This window comes from Anomaloglossus baeobatrachus, chromosome 2, assembly GCF_048569485.1.
Source record: "Anomaloglossus baeobatrachus isolate aAnoBae1 chromosome 2, aAnoBae1.hap1, whole genome shotgun sequence".
NCBI lineage: Eukaryota > Metazoa > Chordata > Amphibia > Anura > Aromobatidae > Anomaloglossus > Anomaloglossus baeobatrachus.
Window position 1 is genome coordinate 744,075,244 of NC_134354.1, and position 23,323 is coordinate 744,098,566.

The window sequence follows — 23,323 nt, forward strand, 5'->3', positions numbered from 1 at the left end:
GCATAATTAATTATTTCCATGCTCATCATCCCTTTCAAACAAATAAATTAAAAAGGCATTTAAACAAAATATGGGGTCATTTAAACATGAAACAGGTCCTATCACTACCCTGAGGGAACATTTTAGGAGTTTTCTGCTTTCAGATAATCTTTTTCTAATCGTCCTACAATGAATGCAACAAGCATTACAAGCAAAATGAGAAGTTTCCCAGTATTTCCGAGTAAGAAAGTCTTTGTAAAAGCAGATCTGCACATAAGATCACACACAAAATAAACAAAAAAAACATTCAAATTAATTTTACAAACATATGAAATTTATTTTACAGCAATTTTAAATAACTTTTTGGTCACTTTGTACAGATAAAACAAATACAATTACCTTTCATAAGGTAAGAAGTTGAAGGGAGGATCCGGCACAAAAAAACTCCTTATAGTAAAAACATCGTAGCCTTTATTTTAAACGTTAAAAACCAACATGTAGTGGAGACCCAAGAATGTATCTATAACATGTTGGTTTATAACGTTTAAAATAAAGGCTACGATGTTTTTACTATAAGGAGTTTTTTTGTGCCAGATCCTCCCTTCAACTTCTTACCTCTGCATTACCGGCTGGGACCTGCCGGTGGATACCGTGCACTTGCTGGATTCCACAGCCCAGGCTACAGGTGAGCTGAAAATTTCTTTTTCTCTATCCAATGGTCATAAGGTGTAGTGTTTAAACGCATCGCCGGTATCATGACATTCACACTTGTGTTTGGCCTCATTCAGACGTCTGGTTTTTCACAAATCTGTTTTTTTTTAAAAGCATAAAACAAGTCCCCTTGAACACGTGTCCATGTTTCTTTGTAAAACGAGTGGTCCACAAAAAAAAAAGAAAAGTCAGACAAAAAAATAAATTACCCTTTCAAATTTATGGGTTTGTGCAAAAACATGGACAGCACACGGATGCCACCAAAGTGCAATCCGTGTACTATCCATTAAGAGTTGAAGTTTTACAAATTGTTTTTCACATATGGTAAAAAAAAAAACCACAGAGGGTAAGAATGTTATATTTACCAAAATTTGTTGCAAATCTGATTGAAAACACTGATAAACAGTGGATAGCAGAGAAAAAATGGACGTCTGAATGAGGCCTTAGAGGTAATAGAGATCAGCCAGATTAGATATTCACCTACTAAGTATAAAGGGATGTAAGCTCACATATAGCTTTAGGATATGGTCACACGTCATCTTTTCGCGTGGGTACGCTCTATAACTCTTTATGAAATGCAACCATTAATTTGTTCACTGCTTCCGTCCTTCTGGCTGTAGACTTGGAAGATAACAGGGCGGTTGGAAAAGAATAACACGACTGCAGATTTAGACTAAAGTTATGGGGTTAGACAAAATCCTTTTAACCAAACAATCCTTCAAATCTTTAGACATAAAGGCACCTTTTACTGGAACAACATGTTAGAACCTGAACTATGACATTTTCTAAAAACAATGCAAAGTTTAGAGTTATTTAAAAAGTTTTGTAAAGGCATATAAACCTTCTAATAAATACCAAAAATAACTTTTTTTTTTTTACAATTACCTACAAGGTTGTAAAAATAGTACAGATCAAATAATCAAACTGCAGTACACTGAATAAATACAGTAAAAATCAATAAGGAACAAAAGTGCTACCATAAAAAAGCTTTAAAATATCCCTGCTTTAAAATATCCCTAGATGCTCTAGAAAATGTTATCCAGTTTTATTCAATATATATTCATTTTATACAAAATTTTTAAACAAACACCTCGATTACACCTAAAACGGATCACTTCAAGATCAATCCATCTGCTTTTGACTATTTTTTTCTTCGAAAGAGAGGTCAACCCTAAAATAAGCCAATAACATGTTGATGGGACCACAGCGATCAGCAATGCTCTGCTTGGGAATAAGACCGTAACTGCTGAATTCTCCTACAGCTCCCCCAGAGGGGAAAATGAGAATTACACCATTTTCACTGAAATCCATGGATGAAAATGCTAGGTCCTCCAGATTGAGCATGAAGAAGAGACCTGAGTAGTCTGGAAAGCTTGCTATTATTACCATCTTTTCAGTTAGCCATTAAAAGGTATCAACCACTGAGGACTTCAGTTCTTTTAAACAATTTTTTAGGTCCTCCAGAGAGATTCTTTCATGTTATCGGGATATTAAGGATTATCTGCAATGCTACAAGCCTATACTAATGTCCCCAGGATGCTAATTAAAATATAGAGAATATAGGCATACCTCCCAGACTAATGCTGATTGGCTGCAGCAGTCCCAAAATATTTTTTATGTTCAGAGTGGAGGATAGGCACCAGTCCAGGAGGCAAATAGAGAGTTTCTATTTTTAATTTATGTAGCAACCAAAGGCCAGTTTCTAAGGGATTGTCCACTAGCGAACAAACCCATTTAATTGTTAAGTAGCAGATAGCAAATATTCCATTTTAAAGGAAGAAAAAATAAGGCCAGTGTGTTTCCAGTCGATCATTTTCTGAATTTCTAACAACTGGATATTTTAGAATTTCTATAGTCAAACTGGATTAAAAGTTGCCACTGAAATATTAAATTAGATTCTAAAAATGTATTTAATTAAAAAATAAATGCAAAATGTAAAAATAGATGAATAAATATCAAGTCACTGAAAAGTAAAACAGATCTCCACGTTTTCTATGTTTGGAGTGTAATTTGTGTGAATAGCAGCTTCCTTATAAAAAAGTGTCCAAAGCAAATAATGGGCAAATAACGGGCATGCTGGGACTACGAACCTGAATGAGATATATTGGTCAAAAACAACTCTTAAAAAACATGGATAAAATGTAATTTCTTCATGTCATATAAAACTGGCAAAGGCAATGTGGTAGTTGTCTTCAATCTCTGGAGAGCTCCTCCGGCATGTACTGCAGAGGTGTCGCCGACTCCTGAGGTGTATCATCATCCTTCATAGCGCCATTCTCTACGCCTCCGTTAGTCTGTGCTGGTGTGGGTTCCATATGGTACGTTGCCGTGCTGCAGTACATAATGAATCCCACCATAATCACAACGAATGCCAGGATGTATAGAAGAGAGAACTAGAAAAAAAAAAAAAATAATTCTTGGACTCGTCTACATTTTCATATTCTTAAAGGGTAATCATCATTTCAAATAACTTTACAAAATAAACGGTGTGACAATATGGAGGACATATCTGACCATTATTTTACATGTATCCTGTATTTTTACTAGTATTCCCATTTATAGGCTTGTTCTTTAAAATGAATTGCATCATTTGTCCTTATATCTACGCCTAAATTGCGTAGGAACCACACCTGATACGTTTATATACCACTAAAAATAACTTGGGATGGTGCATTTCCTTAATATCAATACTTTATTAGATAAAAAATTTAAAATTATTTTTCATGAACATGCATATGTGTAAACAAGGTCACAAAAATTTCACACTGGACTTGCTCCAATACCACTGTTTTAGGTTCTATTGCTGCACTGACCTGTTATTAACATTTATCATGACCATTCTGCATTAATTGGTAGAATTTCTCCTCCATGTGGATGCTTAAATGTACTATTTCCTGCTCCCTATTCCTCCCATGTGCTATATAATTAGCGCTGCATAATAGTGATTCGTGGGGAGGTTGGTTAACCTGGGAGATAATACAGTCAAGTGCAGCTTTTACTAACCTGTTTAATTGTTAATGTGGTTGTGCTGTCCTTAGTCCCGACGCGCGTTTCCCACTTCTTCAGGGGACGTGTGCCTGTGTTGTTATAAGCTGTGCCTTTATATAGCGGTGCCTTTAATGAGTGATTCTCGTCACATGGGTAGTGACGTTTGTGGGGTTTCCCTTTGTTGTGACGCGCGATCACCCTCACTTCCGGGTTCACGTGCCAATTTCGAGTTCCGGCATCTGGAGCGCACGCTGCGTGTCAGTCACCACGGTATTGCTGCCGTGGAAACCAAAATCGCCAAATTTGCCGTGATGTCAGAATCGGCTCCCAGGTAAGCGGGGTGATTTCGTGTGCAGGGGAAATTTCTATCTCACAGCTGCTTATGGTGTAAGGGGACTATGTACTAATATTAGAGGACTATAGTGCCTAAGGATTTTTGTGGCTATGGGTAATACTCCAAGATTAAAACTATATCTAATAAGGGAGTTCTGTTAATAACTTTTATGGATTCTGACCCCTGCTATTCTACGTGAGGGTATTATCTATGTCTTGTCACATATACTAGGAATGATGGATTCTTCCCATTTATATTTTTTTATATCATCTCTGTGTTACATTACTGTTAGACATTGCTGTTTTTTTCTTTTTTTCCCCCTTCTAAATTTTTGGCATTCATAGTGATTGTTGTTGCATTCAGTCTTTTAGCTTATTTCCGTTTAATTTTTAACCCTCCGAATCCCAGTAATTTCAATACATCTATCTTTTGAATATTAATTTACTGACTCCTTCATATATTAACTTATTAATGTTGTTCTTTAAAATTGCAATCCACTCTGAGCTTGCGATAGAATATTAGCTGCAGAGATCTCAACAAACAGACGGATTCCTGCTCACAAAGCGATTCCCGCTCTTCATTAATTTTTTTTTTTTTTAGCAAAAAAAGAGAAACTCCGGCAGCATGAAGGAAATTACACAGCAAAGCTCAGTTGTTTGGATGTGAATGAGCTGAGGTACAAGACTTGTCAGAAGGCTTATCTTGAGATTTGTATTTCTGCCTCTGCCTGTTTCCTCTCCCTGCTCCTCCTAGAAAATAATAGGCTGACACCACAAGGGGTCTGCAGTCTGTCTTGTCTGACCAAGAGGGTATGACAAAGGGACAGAGGAAGAAATATGTGATATAGTGAAGGAAGCTAATTTTGCTGACACTATATTAAAGGGAACCTGTCAGATGCAATATGCACCTAGAACCACGAGCAGGTCTGAGTCCCTGTATACACTAGCATAACCAGATCTTTAGAAAACGTATTTCTAAAGATCATTTCTTACGTGCTAATGAGGCCAGTGACTAGTCGCAAGAGTTTATGTTCCCTTGGCTAGCCGCCCCACATAGCATGTTAGCATGTCCCTGTGGATGTACTATCATGCCAATAAAGGCGCAGCTTGGCGGCACATACCTCACTCTTCATGATGTCCGGTGGAGGATGGATGTGCACTGCGCATGATCCAGAGTCCCCGGGACTTCCAATCATGCGCACTAAATTGATGCCGGGTGTAAGCTTCCCGAATTCAGTGAGGTATAGTGCACATGATCAGAAGTGCTGACGACTCCAGATCATGTGCAGTGCACATCCATCCTCCACCGTCTGCCATCAAGGCTGAGGTGTGTACGGCATCGCTGCGCGTTCATTAGCATGTTAGTATACCCACAGGGGCGTGCTAGCATGCTATGTGGGCCAACTAGCCAAGGGAACTCATGCCCTTGCGACTAGTTGCTGACCTTATTAGCATATAAGAAACAATCTTTAGAAAAACATTTTCTAAAGATCTCTTTATCTATTCTAGTCTATACAGGGACGGTTAGGCAGGGATTAGCAATATGCACCCAGAACTGCTCGTGGTTCTGAGTGCATATTGGACCTGACAGGTTCCCTTTAAAAAGTAAATGTATCTATACTATTGATGTATGAAACAGTTTGTTAAAAGTCCATTTTAAGGCATCTTTCACTATTGTCACAAAAGAAGTTGGACGCTGTTGGCAAACCCATTTTTTTCATTCTAACAAAAGACGAGTTGCTAACATAAAACAGGTGTTTGGCGCCAGATAACTACCCTATGTCTATTCCCAGCATGCATGTGTTTGGTGTGGCTAAGAAAGGCAACATTATGCCCCCCCCCCCCCAAAAAAAAAGCAAAACAAAAACCTGAGGTTGCCAACAGCTGTCTAATTGGTATGATGATCATCTTGAGATTGTGTACACAGTTGCCTAGTTGGTACACGCATCCCATCTCACGCCTACAAATCGGAGAAGTTACAATAGGAAGAAGAAACATTTACGACTATGAATAAATTACAGTGAGAGATCGCTCTTACATTGTATCCAAATAAAAAGAGGCCAAAGAAGAGGCTGTAGAGGTCAGCGGTCAGAATACCCAGGTTAACAGAAGTGGCGCTGGTGACTCTTATCACAATGGGCATCACACTATACAGGCCGAACATGCAAAGAGCAAAAACAGCAAATAGCAGACCTGGAATACAGAAAACACATTGACTTAATGACTCAATATGGAAGCAGATGGCAATTCCTATACCCAAAGCGCCCTACAATCAAGTGACCATCATAATGTGTCTTTATTGAATCTAACTGCCGTAACATGGTCTGAACATACTGCAACTCCTGGGCCAAGGAGGAAAGAAGAGTATTCATACAGGGCAGCAGATTTCTGTGAGGTAAAACATATAAAAACACGCAGGGAAATATTTTACCTCACTGAAAGCAGCAGCTGTGATCCCATGTAGTCCTGTCTGTAGACTCTTTTGTTTCCTCCCTTGCCCTGAAACTGTGATATGATCACACCATGTTCCTACAAGCTCAAACACAGACATTACACAGTATATGGGACCACCCCATATGCGGTAACTCTATCCTAAAAACTGCAGGGTTGATGAATTCTTCTTGAGAAACCCCGACAGATTTGACTCCTAAATATTTTAATTAAAGATTTTAGTTAAAATTCTGGAAACTAGGACCAATGGAGTTCCTGCTGAAATTATACATTGAGACCAATTAAGCTTCATGCCTACTGATATTAAAGAGAACCTTTCAGTCGATTTTTGCTGCCTAAACCACAAGCAGGATGAATCAGAGCCTGGCTGCACAAAAATAGTTTAAAGAACCAGCCAGGGACCACCGTCAGAGACAAGAGGAGTCAGAAGACTGTAGCCACATGCACACATGACTCTTATAATTAGTATTGTTCTACAAAATCATAATTTAATCTTTAAATAGGGCTTAAGGAGACCTCTGAGGATCAATAAGTTTTATTGGTCTACATTATCCTATTATCTTGTTGCAAGCTCTGTAGAATTAAGTGTGACCTAGTAACTAGTAAAGCATATGTAAATGTGAACTGTGTATGCCCTGCTCCCTCCTCACATCTCTCAATGCTGTCATCAGTGATAGTAAATCTGAACTGAATTTGCACTGCTGCCCCCACCCATACTCCCTACAACCTCTCAGCAGTGATAGTGAATGCACTGGGAGGTGGGTGATAGAAGCAGTGAATATGCAAATTGTATTTACATACACTCAACTAGTGTTCACCAGACACTGAATTCAGGTCCCTTACAGCAAGATAACAGGATAAGGTACAACAATAAAACTTACTGATTCTGAAAGGTCTATTTACACCCTATTAGAAGATAACATTAGTATTTTACTACAAAATCACCTGACAGATTCCCTTTAAGGTCAATTGAGACAAAACCCATCTATTAGCTCTGGATTGTAGCATCGTAGACTTTGCCAGCAGCGGTTCTACTGTGGAGAGTTAATTAAATGACGTACCTGGGTATTAAAGAAACCAGATAGATGGTATTTGAGGATAGTCACACGCCTTTGATGACACTAGTGAGATAGGTGGCTGAGCACTGGGCCTCGCTCCCTCTAACTTTAGGGGTGCTTCACACACAGCGAGATCGCTGCCGAGATCGCTGCTGAGTCACGCTTTTTGTGACGCAGCAGTGACATCATTAGCGATCTCGCTGTGTGTGACATTGAGCAGCGATCTGGCCCCTGCTGCGAGATCGCTGCTCGTTACACACAGCCCTGGTTCGTTTTCTTCAAAGCCGCTCTCCTGCTGTGACACACAGATCGCTGTGTGTGACAGCGAGAGAGCGACAAATGAAGCGAGCAGGGAGCAGGAGCCGGCATCTGGCAGCTGAGGTAAGCTGTATCCAAGATAAACATCGGGTAACCAAGGTGGTTACCCGATATTTACCTTAGTTACCAGCCTCTGTAGCTCTCACGCTGCCTGTGCTGCCGGCTCCGGCTCTCTGCACATGTAGCTGCTGTACACATCGGGTTAATTAACCCGATGTGTACAGCAGCTAGGAGAGCAAGGAGCCAGCGCTAAGCAGTGTGCGCGGCTCCCTGCTCTCTGCACATGTAGCTGCATTACACATCGGGTTAATTAACCCGATGTGTACTGTAGCTAGGAGAGCAAGGAGCCAGCGCTCAGTGTGCGCGGCTCCCTGCTCACACTGGTAACTAATGTAAACATCGGGTAACCATACCCGATGTTTACCTTAGTTACCAGTCTCCGCAGCTTCCAGACGGCGGCTCCGTGCAAGCGCAGCGTCGCTTGCACGTCGCTGCTGGCTGGGGGCTGTTCACTGGTCGCTGGTGAGATCTGCCTGTTTGACAGCTCACCAGCGACCATGTAGCGATGCAGCAGCGATCCTGACCAGGTCAGATCGCTGGTCGGATCGCTGCTGCATCGCTAAGTGTGAAGGTACCCTTAGTTGGAAGGGTCAATTTTCTGATAACGCTTCCCAATTTTTTCAACATTTTCTACAATTCCTGGGTAGGGAAACTGTTCGCTTACCTAAAGAATAGGGGAATTGGTGCTTCCCTGTATTATTTGGCGGGACAGTTGGTCTATGCTTATTGGTTATATACAACCAGCAGTACAATTGGAGTGAATGTTCTGAGCAAACATTACAGGGAGTCTGGTATTCCAGGACAAATTCTGGATACGTTGAAGGTGTGGCATGTTGTTCTCAATTTCCCCCTTGCTGACGAGGCCAAGTGGTCACCATATACATCACTGACTGACTCTACACCTTCCTCATCCAAGAAATATACCAAAAATTGAATTCTGGAGAGCATACTGGGTTTATTTTCTACCTGACGTTGCAGAAGGGCATACATTCTAAAATTCCCATTTACCTCCAACTACCTCCTACCTTCCTTACTGTTTACTGCTCAGAAGTGACCAACTGCTGCATGTTCAGAGTAGTTTGGGACTGGTGAGATAGATAATCTATCTATCTATCTATCTATATACATACATATATAAAAAAAATCTCCCCACCTTAGAGGTTGTTAAGAAGATTTTTTTTTCCCCAATAAAAAAGAAAAGCACTGGAGTGAAGATATCTCCGATACAAGTAGAGGATAGCAATAGAATTCTTAATAGCTGCGGACCACCGGTTGTTAGTTCTCAGGATAAACTGATAAAAGTTAAAGGGTATACCCGGGAGTTTATTTAAAAAAAAAAAAAAAGTGCATCATCACTAGAAGGCATATAGTTGCTACCTACCTACCTACCTACCAGTTGTGCCCGGCACCATTCTTTGCCGGCACAAAGCGGTCTAGCCGACGATACAATGGGCTTCATCAACAGAGCAGAGGCGTCTTTTTCACTCTGATCTGTAGTCGGGGCGGGATAGTCAACACCATGCTGATCAATAGCCAGCTCCCCAGTGCCTAACGGGGGAGCCAACTATCAATCAGCATGACATCAGTTGTCGCGCCCCTTGTACAGCGCAGAGTGGATGAGAAGCTGATGCTCTGTTGACGCAATGTCAGCGGAAACAGCTGAATCATCGGCAGGAGCGGTCTGTGGCTGCTCTGTGCCATCAAACAATGATGCTGGGTACAACAGGCAGGCTGGTAGCAACTTTATGCCTTTTAGTACTTTTTTTTTTCTAAGTCCAAGATATATCCTTTAAGGATCTATGATAACCTTACATGGTTGTATAAAATAGTCAGGATGGGATCTGCGGAATATCCACGATGTTTAATAAGCGTTGTTGTATCAAAAATGGCTCCTGGAAGACTTTGGAAAGAAGGTCGTTTTACTGGATCCACGATTGACCCATTCTGTATTACAAGTGAAATAACATACTAAGCCTAAAGCCTCAAACAGTCTCTACACAAACCAATAAAAAGAGTTTGCATGACATTGGGCTGTGATCTAGACATCCAGCTACAGGTATCCATTGACCTAACGCCATAGTTTTCAGAGGTCATCATGGAACAGAACAAGATGGCAATTGAGGCTGCAATGGACTGAAATGGTCTAACCTATTCAGTGAGGAGTACCTACCGCTTTTGTCTGGGATGCAACGATAACCGGAAAATTGTCTGGACACCACGTAGACAATGGAATAAAGAGCCCTTTACAAGGGAATGTCACACCAGTTCTACTTCTGGGATTAAGGTTTGGGGTGGTATACTGACCCCTCTCGTCTTCAATCCAGGTACACTAAGAGCTCAGCGTTACACTGATTTGGTTGTGGAACCAGTAGTATGACAATTTTATCCAGGTATCCCGAAATCCATTTTTCAACATGACAACACCAGGCTGCACATTGCTGGTGCTATTGTGGGAAGCCTGAGTGGCCTAAGTGCGCTACCATGGCCTGTAGCCTTTCTGGACTTGTCTCCCATTGAGCACATCTGGAACATCACTGCGATTGCAAAAGGAGCTACCAGCAGCAGATCTTGATGATTTCCGTGCTCAAGTACATTCAGCATGGCATAACGTTCCTCAGAAAACCATTGATAACCTCATTGAAAGCAGCCAAGGCTGTAATTATGGAGATGTCTGTATGTGGCGATCATACTCAATATTTAATATATTGAGAGGTTTTAAAATGTTTGTTTCCATTTTGTCATCATTCGCATATCATGAATATGTCTCTCCATCCTGTAATTTCCATTAGTCTACGACTTTTCCTTTTTGGTGATGCAATTTCAATGTTGAAGAGTGTATATTCTCTGAGCAGCTCAACTTCAGTGGGGAAAATACGAGGTTGGCGCCATAAGACTATGATCTAAATGTGAAAGTTGGATGTACGACCGGGTGCATAGTACTTACCAACTTTCCAGTCCCATGCAATGTTGCCAATTGATTTATATTCAACGATCATCCTGTTACAGAGAAGGGGATACAAAAAAGAAAAATTAACCATTTACTCCATAAAACACAGACTAGAAAGTAAAAGTAAAGAAAAGAAAATTATAATGGAAGTTTATATTAAAGCGGGCAACCAGCATTTACTGTCTTTTACAGAAATTGTATTTCTCAAACAATAAAAAAATAAATAAATAGAAGTTGCTGTAACTGTGCTGTTCCTCTGTCATTATTTCTAGAAATTTAGGAATACATTGACAGCTGGGTGACACTAGTTGGAGCGGTCAGTGTTGGGGAACTTCCAGATGGGACGAAACTGGTGCCGAATTTCATTAGCAAAGTTGTACCCCTGCCTGGCAGTGAATGAGACTGGAGTAGGATTTTTTTTTCATCTGCACGCACTGTCAATGTCAGTCAATATAGGTCTCCCAATACCGGTACTGTTCTGCTGCATTATTTGGTCCAGCAGTTTCTCCGATCCCGGTAACCTTAAAAAAAAAAAAAAAGCAACTGAGCACATGGCAGCCAAGCTGGACACTTTGTGACTAGAAATGGAAGGGTCGATTCACGGGACTCCGGTCCATTAGCCAAGTCAGTAGTCTCTGATCGTTTCACTGGAGCTCCGCAAATCTTTGGGGCAGCTTTTGAATAGGTAGGGTGATGGTGATGCCATCATGTAAGGGTGACACTCTGATGAGCGCTAGCCAATCTAATCAAAGCAGCACCAGGGATCCTGGAAAGTAGGAGATTCAAGAGCCTCCTGTGCAGCGGTCAGAGACTACTGACTTGGCCGATGGACCGGAGCCCTGAAAACCAATCCGCCCATCTCTACTCGGAACGTGTCCGGCTTGGCTGCCATGCACCAAAGAAACTGCTGGGCCAAGTTATGCACAGGACAGTACAGGTATTGGGAGACATATGCAGAAGAAAATTGCAAGTTTGGCAGGAAAGGATTCAGGAGGATTTCCCGACCTGCTCCGTGGATACAATGAAGTGCCATTAATGGGACTTTGTGATAAACTAATTTAATGTTTCTTTTTAATCCTGTTACATGAGATGGAACTAGAACAATCTTCTGTTAGATTGCAGATATCGCTGTTGTTCCTGCTGTGACAATATCGCAGACTTCACTCTTTACCTTACAAAATCAGCGCTAGACATCCACAGAATAAATTAGTGTGGTGCAGATGTCAAACCAGCAGTGCTGGAGAATTAGATTTAATGAAAATATATCCAAAATGCTGATACTGTAATATATGAGATTTTCCATCTGGAATATCTGCTATGTGTCAGGTCTGTTTAGAAGTCCCCTCTCTCAGACTGTGTAAGAACACAAGCCTGTAAATGGAATCTGTCACAATGTTGTCTCCCATTTCTGGCCCGATTATGCCCATGCCTGTACAGGGCTGGCACCATCACAAATGCACAGATAGTGTGTGTGTGTGTGTGTGCGTCTCTATATCTATCAATCACACACACACAGACACACAGACACACACACACACACACACACACACAGTACAGACCAAAAGTTTGGACACACCTTCGCAAAGAGTTTTCTTTATTTTCATGACTGAAAATTGTAAATTCACATTGAAGGCATCAGAACTATGAATTAAAACATGTGGAATGAAATACTTAAAAAAGTGTGAAACAACTGAAAATACCGTATTTTTCGGACTATAAAACGCACTTTTCCCCCCCAGATGTGGGAAAGTGGGGGTGCGTCTTATGGTCTGAATGTAGGGCTGCGGGGAATGAGGGTGCTGTGGTGGAGCGGGTCATCGGGGGCACGAGCAGGCTGCAGCACCGCCTGCCGTGACCATGTGGGCCCGCTCATTTAATATGCATGCCCATCCTCCCGCCCATCTCTCAGCACTGAAGCCGGCACTGACAGGTGGGCGGCATGATGGGCAGGGGATGCGCGCTCACTAAACAGCCGGCCGCATGATTACCCCTGGCAACTACAGCCTAGAGTGATCATGGGCGGCTGTATTCACTGCTCCCCGCGCATCATTATCAGCGCGGGGTGCAGTCAATCAGTATACTCACCGTTCCCTGCAGCACCGCGATCTCCTCCTGTCTGCCGGCCACGCTGTGTGGAGACTAGTGGTGCTCACAGCAATGACGTCATCGCTGTGCACACGTGTCCATACAGCCGCGCCGGCACAGACCAGAGGACATCGCCATGCTGCAGGGATTGTGGCCTGCTCCACACAGCGCTGCCGACACAGATGGAGGAGGAGCAATGCTGCGTGAAGCAAGGAAAAGTGAGTATAAACGTTTTTTTTTTTTGTGTGCCACAGATGCAGGACATATAGCAGGATGGGGGTATATGAGCAGGATGGATGGGGGTATATGAGCAGGATGATGGGGGTATATGAGCAGGTTGATGGCATATAGCAGGATGATGGCATATAGCAGGATCAGGGCATATGAGCAGGATGATGGCATATTAGCAGGATGATGGCATATAGCAGGATGATGGCATATAGCAGGATCAGGGTATATGAGCAGGATGGGGGTATATGAGCAGGATGATGGCATATGAGCAGGATGATGGCATATGAGCAGGATGATGGCATATAGGATGGGGGCATATGAGCAGGATGAGGGTATATGAGCAGGATGATGGCATATAGCAGGATGGGGGTATATAGCAGGATGGGAGAACATACCAGGATGGGGGTATATAGCAGGATGCGGCCATATGCCAGGATGGGGTATATAGCAGGACAGGATGTGGCCATATGCCAGGATGGGGTATATAGCAGGACAGGATGCGGCCATATGCCAGGATAGGGTATATAGCATGATGCGGCCATATATCAGGATGAGGTATATAGCAGGATGGGAGGACATACCAGGATGGCAGTATATAGCAAGATGGGGCTATACCAGGATGAGGGACATATATATATATACAAGGCAGGAGGATCATTACCAGGATGGGGTACCTTAGTAGAGAATTTGGGGACATTACCCCCATAATAGTGTCAGAAGCAGATCCTCACCCCATAACTGTGTCATGACCACATTTTTTGCTTAAAATTTTAATTTTCCTTCTCTAAAACCAGGGTGCGTCTTATGGTCCGGTGCGTCTTATAGTCCGAAAAAAACGCGATGGTTTGGGGTGAGGTGGACCGCAGAGTGAAGACAAAAGAGCCAACAAGTGCTAAGCATCTCTGGGAACTCCTTCAAGACTGTTGGAAAACCACTTCCAGTGACTACCTCTTGAAGCTCATCAAGAGAATGCCAAGAGTGTGCAAAGCAGTAATCAAAGCAAAAGGTGGCTACTTTGAAGAACCTAGAATATAAGACATATTTTCAGTTGTTTCACACTTTTTTGTTAAGTATTTCACTCCACATGTGTTAATTCATAGTTTTGATGCCTTCAATGTGAATGTACAATTTTCAGAGTCATGAAAATAAAGAAAACTCTTTGAATGAGAAGGTGTGTCCAAGCTTTTGGTCTGTACTGTACATATATACATACACACACATATTATTATATATATATACATACATTATATATATATATATATATATATATATATATATATATATATATATATATATATATATATATATATATATATATATATATATATATATATATATACACATATATACATATACACATATATATACATATATATATATACATATACATACATACATATATATATATATATATATATATATATATATATACACATTACTAATGTATATATATATGGGAAAATGAGGAAAATTGGGGGTGCGTCTTATAAAGCGAATATAGCGGTACCTGGGGGTCCTGTCTGTGCGGTGATCGGGCGGCCGGGTGCCTGTGTGCAAGCGGCCGGGTACCTGTGCTTGCGTGCGGTTGCAGCCGGGTACCCGTGGCTGCGTGCGGGCGTCAGTCGGGTGCTGTGTGCGGGCTGCGGCCGGGTGCTGTGTGTGGGCAACGGCCGGGTGCTGTGTGCGGGCGGCGGCGAGCGGCCGGGTGCTGTGTGCGGGCGGCAGCCCGAGGCCGGGTGCTGTGTGCAGGCGGCAGCCGGAGGCCGGGTGCTGTGTGCGGGCGGCAGCCGGGTGCTGTGTGCGGGGCGGCGGCTATGTGCTGTGTGCGGGCAGTGGCTGGTAGCCGGGTGCTGTGTGCGGGCGGCGGCGAGCGGCCGGGTGCTGTGTGCGGGCGGCAGCCCGAGGACGGGTGCTGTGTGCAGGCGGCAGCCGGAGGCCGGGTGCTGTGTGCGGGCGGCAGCCGGGTGCTGTGTGCGGGGCGGCGGCTATGTGCTGTGTGCGGGCAGTGGCTGGCAGCCGGGTGCTGTGTGCGGGCGGCGGCTGGGTGCTGTGTGCGGGCGGCGGCCGGGTGCTGTACTTTTGCAGCTGACAATCTCCTTATGCGCTGTATTCTCAACATGGTATCCAGTCTCCGGGAACATGTGCAGAAGCATGCAACTAGCCACACCATGGCACCTGGGATCTCCATTTCAAGCTACACCAAACTTTCGTATGTGTAATCAATTATTTAATTTATCTGCACTGATTCCAAAACACTTTCCCCTGATGAAACGGTGTTGCAACTATACGTGTGGGGCTTCGCTGACAGCCTCTTTTCGGCTCTGTAACCTCCATTGAGGCATTACAGGCTGGTCTATTTAATTTCTTTTCGCCATATCCATTCTGTCTGTATGCTTTTTCATTCATGTCATTTTTTATTTCATTTTTTTCATTCCAATTTGAGTAGGTTTGTTATTTACATATTGGGCCTTATAGTTGAGTGTATATATTCTTTAATCGGGTGCTCTGTGACCAATTACTTATTATTTATATCAGTATTGTTGTTGCAGGTATTTCTTTTTTTTTTAACTTCGTTTTATTAATCCTAAAACGATGTGGTACACATATCATTACACAAGTACTTTCCAGGAATATCTGTCAATAGCATGGACAAACAGTAACATTAACGGATATGATAATAAGATTTTCATAGTACTATCTGCACCTATGTCAACCTTGTCTACTGCAAGCTACAGCACTGATCCCATCAGTACATACTGATATATAGCATGTAGTCAATTTTATTCAAGGTAATCTGTAGTCTCTAAACCTAAAAAAACAAAAGTTAGTAACAATAACTATTCTATACAGTCTAACTATGACACTGGAATGTGCTTCATCATCCAATACCGAGTATGAATCTATTATTGTAACAGTAATCAACCTGAGGCTTCTTCGAGTGTGCCGGGGGAGGAGCTCCACATATCCCAAATTTTTCAGAATTTTTCCGGACGTCCTCTATTAAAGTATACCACCCGCTCATATGGAATTATCGAGTTAACCAGTTTAATCCAGGCTCGCACAGTTGGATTTGAACCCCCCCATCCACCTCAAGGCAATTAATTTCCTGGCCATGAACAATGTCTCTCTAAGAAGTATTCTTATGTGGTGATCTCCCACGCCCTCATCCATTACTCCAAATAGGCACAACAGAGGGTCGCATGGAACAGGCATCAACACTATTGAGGACAACAGGGAAGTCACTTCCTGCCAATACCTGGATATGATCGGGCAATTCCACACCATATACAGAAAGTTTGCGTCTGGACCATGGCATCGTGGGCATTACGACGTTCGGCGCTGGCCCATAGTAAATAAGCGAGTGGGAGTTAAGTATGCCTGATGTATAAAATAACACTGTATCAATCTATTGATGATGGACGGAGATACCATAGTTGGAGACTCCAGGGCCTCCTCCCACTCCTCTCCCTGTAGAGGGGGAATCAGGAGCCTCCATATGTCCTGTGCCGACAACTGCACCGATTCCACTCCAACCGATAACAGGTGTGTATAGATAGCCGAAATCATATCCCGGGGCCCCTGTGACTTCAGTATGCCTATGTCCAAAAGATTTACAGACAGCAGTTCCTGAGACATAAAGATTTCCCAACTCGAGGACTGGATGAGCTATCCAGAACTGCGCCGACGGGCGGTCCTTTAGGGTGGGGAAGTAACCATTGCCCTATAGCGGAAGCCAGGTCATTTTTTTAAACTCTAATCCAGGATTTATTGTTACAACTTAAATTACACAGACCGTTGTACGGTATTTTCTATGAGGCTGTCATGCTTTAATTAGTGACTCCTAGTTTTAAATGCTTTTAACGTGTGTGTGTTGTTTTGATGTCAATAAAATGTTTACATTTTACACTATTTTTCGATATTTATCTTTTTGGGTGGCCGCATCCATTATGTAAGAGTTTTTTCTCTTCTTCTTAATCATATCCTCTTAGTCATATAGGATGCCGCACACAGTCTTTTATATTAGATATTATCTAGCTATGCACTGTCCATCTCTCTTCAATACCCCTTTAAACATCACATTGAAATGAAGGGTCACTTACAGTTGTATGCCACCGATCAAAGTGCCAAACAGGCCCAGCATCCCCAGGAACTCCTCCCGGGTGAGATTTTTCACTACATATTCTTCAGAAACATTGGAGACGGCGTACAAGCAGGCGCCCAGGATTACCAGCGCGTCACCTATCAGCATGTCACTCGCTAGAAAGAGAACGGCAGAAAAATCATTAACCCATGACAATATGGCAGTACCAATTACTGTATATTAAGTATAGTACAGAAGTTTTGCCATTTCATTAGATAAAGCTGTTAACCCCTTAATGACCCATGACGTGCTATATACGTCATGAGTCATTTTGCTTCCTTTGATGCGGTCTCTGATGCACAGCCCGCATCTTTCCCTGCAGATGAAGGCTAAATTGTTCAGCCTTCATCTGCCTCTAACAGCCGAAGGCGAAGTGTCACTGCGCCGTGGGGCTGTTAACCTGTTAAATCTCTGACAGCGGCATTTGACAAGTGCTGGCAGGGGAACACGTTGTTCTGAGTCTTCATCGGTGGGCCCAGGGCTCCCCAAGCGATTGCTGATGAGTTATCATGACAGCCAGGAGTCAGGTGATGACCCATCTGTCAGTCATCTCAGTACTGTGGAAGCCAGCTTGTGGTCGGCGTTCATAGGTGACTGTGATTCCCTCTTTATACAGCAATGCTGCATATAGAAAAAGTGATCAGATTATTGCAGGTTCAAGTCCCCTAAGGGATGCTCTGCCGGCATTCACAGGAAAGAAGTAATGGCAAGTGCAGGGGTCATCACCTGACCCCGCTCTGCCATGCCAACACATTGGCGCCCCCATGGCGGTGGGGAACAGCGCGAATCCCGCCAGAGCGCATTAGATTGCGCTGTCAGAGTTTAACAGCGCAATCTAAGGGATTAACAGGCGCGGGTGGACCTCCGATCCACCCATGCCTATTAGCCGCACATCTGCTGATTAGATCAGCAGACATGTGCGGGGATGACTGCGGTAACCAGAGGGAGGTGACCTACTACATATATATACATCCTAGGTCTTGAAGGGGTTTAAGGAGTTTTCCCACAAAGTTCAATTTAATCAACAGGTATTGAATTAATATTTCTACAATTGGATGTGATTGAAAAAATGTCCCTGTGCTGAGATAATCTTATATATGTGTCCCTGATGTGTACTGTGTAATGGCCGTGTCTGACCGTACAGGGACATGGTCTGATCATATCACATCTCCTGGGCAGAGGAGGATGTAAAAAAGTATACAGACAGGACAGCACGGGATTGCAGATGATTCTTTCTGTGAAGTAAAATATATTTGTTAAAAACAGGCAGGGAAATGTTTCACCTCACAAAATGAATCAGCTCTGATCCTGTGCTGAAATGATTTTATACTTTTTCACCTCCTCCCCTGCCCAGGAGCTGTGGTATGATCCGACCATGTTCCTGTACAGTCAGACACGGCCATTACACAGCAAATAGCAGGGACACATATATAAGATTATTTCAGCACAGGAACGTTTTTTTTATGCATATGATTGTCGAACTTATTATTCTATTGATTGAAACGTACTTTGTGGGACAACCCCTTTAAAGATCTCTTCCACATTCTTGGGTACATGCAGAAGCTGATACAATTATGTTCAGCTGTGAGACACATGCTGATATCACTGACACATTGGAACAAACCCTCAAAATAGGAAAGCGATTTGTGCCTCTATATTTAGCTCAGAGCATTGTTTAGCCTGGATAAAAATAGTAGCGAACCGTCAGCTGTAAGACGCATCAGGTCATGTAACCTACTATATAAATGTGAACACTAGAAAGTAAGCAAAACACAAAATGGTAGAATAGGGCAAATTTATCCAAATTAAAAGGGAACCTGTCATGTGGAAAAATGCTATGGGGCTAATCTGCAGGTTAATAACACTCTGAACTTGCCCAGCGACATTTAATCCCGCTACCGGGAGGAAATTAACTTTATTCCTCCAGGCAGCATTTCGGTTTCAGTCACAGGAGCACTACCGGTGTGGGATCAGTCACTGCCCTCTGTATGGAGAGAAGCGGCTGTAACTGCCCCCTGCACTGACTGACAGCTGGATTTAAGGTCAAGCAGCGGTCAGTCATTGCGGGGGTGCGGTTACAGCCGCTGCTCTCCATACGCAGAGCGGTGACTGAACCCACACATGCGCCTCCTCCGTAACTTCAATCGGAACACTGCCGGGTGCATTTAAGCTCATTTATTCCTGGCAGCAGGGCTCTAAAGGCGAGCGCCAGGCAGGTTCAGAGTGCTATTAGGCTACATGTCCACGAGGAACGTGTCCTTCGGATATATCCGCAGGACATTCCACAGAAGCTCCCAGAAATCCGCAGCACAACTTTGTCTGTTGCCATGCTGCGGTTTTATTGCGGAATGTCCTGTGGATATGCTGCGGTCATTCTGCTTTGAGGATACAGTACCATGGCTTGGGCACTGCATCCTAAATGCAGATCAAGTGCTGGAGTGATTGGGGAGTTCATATTTACCTCCATCACGCAGCACTTCACTTTCCAGCCGTGTGTGCATCTGCACATTGCAGGAAAAGGTGGGCGGGCCTGAACTAGCTCCGGCTGTCACATGACTTGAGCTCGTGCAGGCCCCGCCCACCTCCTGCTGCTCCCATAGTTCGAATTATTTCCTCTGCGAAAAAAAACGCTGCATCGGCACAGCACTTCCAAAATGCCATAGAAATGGCTGGGGACAAACTGTACTGCAAATTTTTGAGAAAGACGAGGCAATTACGCAAAAAAATTGTGGCAAATTCCCCAAAAATTACGCAGCGTAAGCACATAGTCTTAACCTGCAGATTAACCCCATATCTGCAGGTTAATAGCATTTTTCACGTGACAAGTTCCCTTTAACCTCTAAGGACACCGCCAATTTTTCGCTTTCCTCCACTTTTTCCCCAAGAGACATAAATTTTTTTTTGCATTCACACAGTTGTATGACGACCTATTTGTTTGCAGGAAGAGTTGTAATTCTTAATGACCCCATTCATTTAACCATATAAAGTACTGAAAAAAAAAATCCAATGCAATGAATTGGTGAGAAAATGTGGTTTTAAGGTCAGTACAAGATAAGGGGTTTGCCAATTTCAGAAAACCCTATCCCACGGCTGTAGTTTGTTTTAAAAGATACTGTGCCTTATTCCCCCTACCCAGGTCCAAAGTTTCTTCCGCTGTTCCCACTGTCTGGTATTGTCTGTGGTGCTGGTATCACTGCACTGCAGCTGAGCAGCTCGGGCTGGCTCCACGGGAAAAGCCTTCGAGCTCACCGATTGGTTGTCAACATGACATCAGCGCTACAGACAAAATAATGGGAGGAGCAACTGGAACTCACCGTTGGGACCAGGGGAGGGTGAGTAAAGATTTAATTTTTATTTTTATTTTTTTTTTACAAACTTGAAGCCTGGAGACAGGTTTTTGGGGTTTTTTTTAAAACAAAAATAGAAAACACCTTTAAGATGATACCAAACTTGTATAATTAAGTCATTATTTTAGTCAGAACTTTAGGAATAAAAAATAGTTTGTGCCACTTTATTTTTCCAATCATAGAGCTGCGTGATGGTTGGTTTTTGCTTGCCACACTGTAGTGTTTACCGATCCTATTTTGGGCTACATCTGATATCTTAATTGTTTTGTGTTGCATTTTTGGGGGGAAAGTGGAGTGAAAAAAACCCTGCAAATCTTTAGGTTAGATTGTGTTTTTTTTCTTTTTGGATTATTTTTTAAGGTTTAAATAAGTTTATATTTTGATAGAACAACAAAATTCTCTCTTCTGTAGGCTTATAAAATGCAGAAGATATAATGTATTAGCCGCAACTGACCTTTGCCTTCTTCTCTTCCGGATAGCACGTCTGCACCAACCATTGTCCCGACACCCAACAAACAGACCACAACGGCAATATAATGGATCACTCTGTACCGGGAGCGCAGAATAAACCAAGACAGGACCATCAGTACAGGAATCCCAACACAGTCCAGAAGCTGAAAGAAAGAAAAGACAGAGGAACATGACAAAAGGTGTAAGACTAAACATTTTACTGTCTTGTAGGGACTCGCTAGACATGAGGACCCTTAACGTTGGGTTGCGAGTTTGCGTATTTTGGTCAAAATGTAAACCAATACCTCCTACTTATTTTTCTGCACATCTGATATATTTTTTATACGGTGCAGCCATTCCCATCAATGCTGACCTGGTGTCAGCGCTATTTTCAGATGGATGTGTTTCCTCGGATGCACATTCAGTTGAACACTAAGGCCTAAGCCACACGGCGAGAAAAACAGTGCGAGTGGAGTGCGATAAAACATCGCATTCCCCTCGGACCAATTCTAGCCTGTGTGTCAGCACACATGAGCGATTATTTTCTTAGCCCTAATCGGACCGAGAAAACAATCGCAGCATGCTGCGATTGTAATCCGAGACTCTTTCTCTCGCACCCATTCAAGTGAATGGGGCGAGAGAAAAATCGCACTGCACTCGTGGTACATCGGTGTACCGCTAGTGCAGTGCGAGAATGGCAATAGCCGGCTATGCAGGTGAGAGGGAGAGAAATCCCTCCCTCCCCTCCTGAGTGCCGGCCCGCCCCCCGCAGCTGAGGTCTGCTCGCACGAACGGACCTCAGTTGCAAGGACACACGCATGACACTCGGCTCTGCTGTACTGCCAGCGCGAGCCGAGTGTCATGCAAGTGGATCGCAGTAGTCCCCGTGTGGTCCCAGCCTAATGCAGAGCAGAGAGCTATAGGTTCCTTGCCCCTCCTGCACACACATGTTTCAGGATGTTTGCCCCTCATCAGTGCAAAGCAAGTGATCTTGTTTGGCTGGATGAGATGACTGAGAGGGTGTAAATATTAAAGTTTCTCCTTGTGAAGGAGTGCTGAGAAAACACCCTAAACAGGAAGAAACTTTACCCCTTAGATCTACTATATGGCAGCTAGAATGGAGGACATTATTAGTATAAACTGAACCATAAGGGTGGTGGGGGACAATAATACTGAATGGGGGCCACAAAGAGGGGCGTTACTATATAGGGCCCAGAAGAAAAAACATTATTAGTGTCTGGAGTTACAATGCCAGATGCCACCACTATATTGGGGCATAAGAAGGTGTACAGGTGCCAAAAGGAGGAGGCCATTGGTAATGTATTTGTGCACAAAGAGGGATATTATTACTAAATAGGGACACACAGTGGAATTGGACGGGGACCACAGAAAAGGGCATTTTTACCCTCAGGGGTGACACAAATGGGGACATCAATATTAGAATATATTTTATTTTTGGTTTATCTGTACTGCACACACTTATACTAACTACAGAGAATCTGCATATAACTACAATCTAAAACTATATGTTCAGTATATCAGGGTAATATTAGTACAGGTATTGTGATTTTTATTAATGATCAATATGGTAGCATTATTCAATCACTATGTGATGGTTATAACTAGTCTGGTCATGGTGTAGTGGTAATATGTAGTTTGGTCATGATATAGTGGTATTTGTCCACTGTATATGATACCGTATTTTTGATATATTGATCTTGGTATAGTGGCTTGTGTTCAGTAATAGGATGGTGGTTATATTTAGACACTATGTGGGGGTAATATACGGTCATGCTGTTGCAGCATTATTTTGGCCTGGTATTTTTGGTACGAGATATTTGGTAACCGTATGACTACAATTTAGAAGTAGAAAAAGATAAGGCTTTGGAGGTGCTGTAGTTGTGAGTTGGTTTGGTGATGTGAGGGCTAAACACACAAGTTTAGTGAACTTGGATGAGCACCGATGTGTGTTCACTTAACTCCTCCAAGTTTACTCATTCAAGAAATTGAGCGAATTGATATGGAACATCTAATAAGGAGATATCTATGTGCTGTCAAGTGGCAGGCACAATCGGTGAATTTGAATACCTTTATTTGTGGTCTTCAGAAAACAAACTGGATTTCATCTCTACACCAAATCCTTCGTCAGGTTGCATAACGCCTGACGAAGGCTCCAGTTCAGAGCTGAAAACTAGTTTGTATTTTCTGAAGACCACGAATAAAG

The 23,323-nt window shown here is 42.9% G+C and overlaps 1 protein-coding gene across 2 annotated transcripts in view; it reads right to left on the minus strand.

Moving 5' to 3' along the window:
* Window positions 1-560: 560 nt before the first annotated feature.
* The window catches only part of SLC35F2 (solute carrier family 35 member F2), a 114,630-nt gene continuing 91,867 nt past the window's right edge, over window positions 561-23,323 (minus strand). For both annotated transcript variants that reach the window (XM_075334659.1, XM_075334658.1), the window contains exons 4-8: window positions 21,104-21,263; window positions 17,262-17,418; window positions 10,843-10,895; window positions 6,050-6,204; window positions 561-3,083 (exon numbers count right to left, since the gene is read on the minus strand). In XM_075334659.1, coding sequence (XP_075190774.1) covers window positions 2,883-3,083; window positions 6,050-6,204; window positions 10,843-10,895; window positions 17,262-17,418; window positions 21,104-21,263 — 726 coding nt within the window. In that variant the 3' untranslated portion in view covers window positions 561-2,882. The remainder of the gene's footprint in view (window positions 3,084-6,049; window positions 6,205-10,842; window positions 10,896-17,261; window positions 17,419-21,103; window positions 21,264-23,323) is intronic.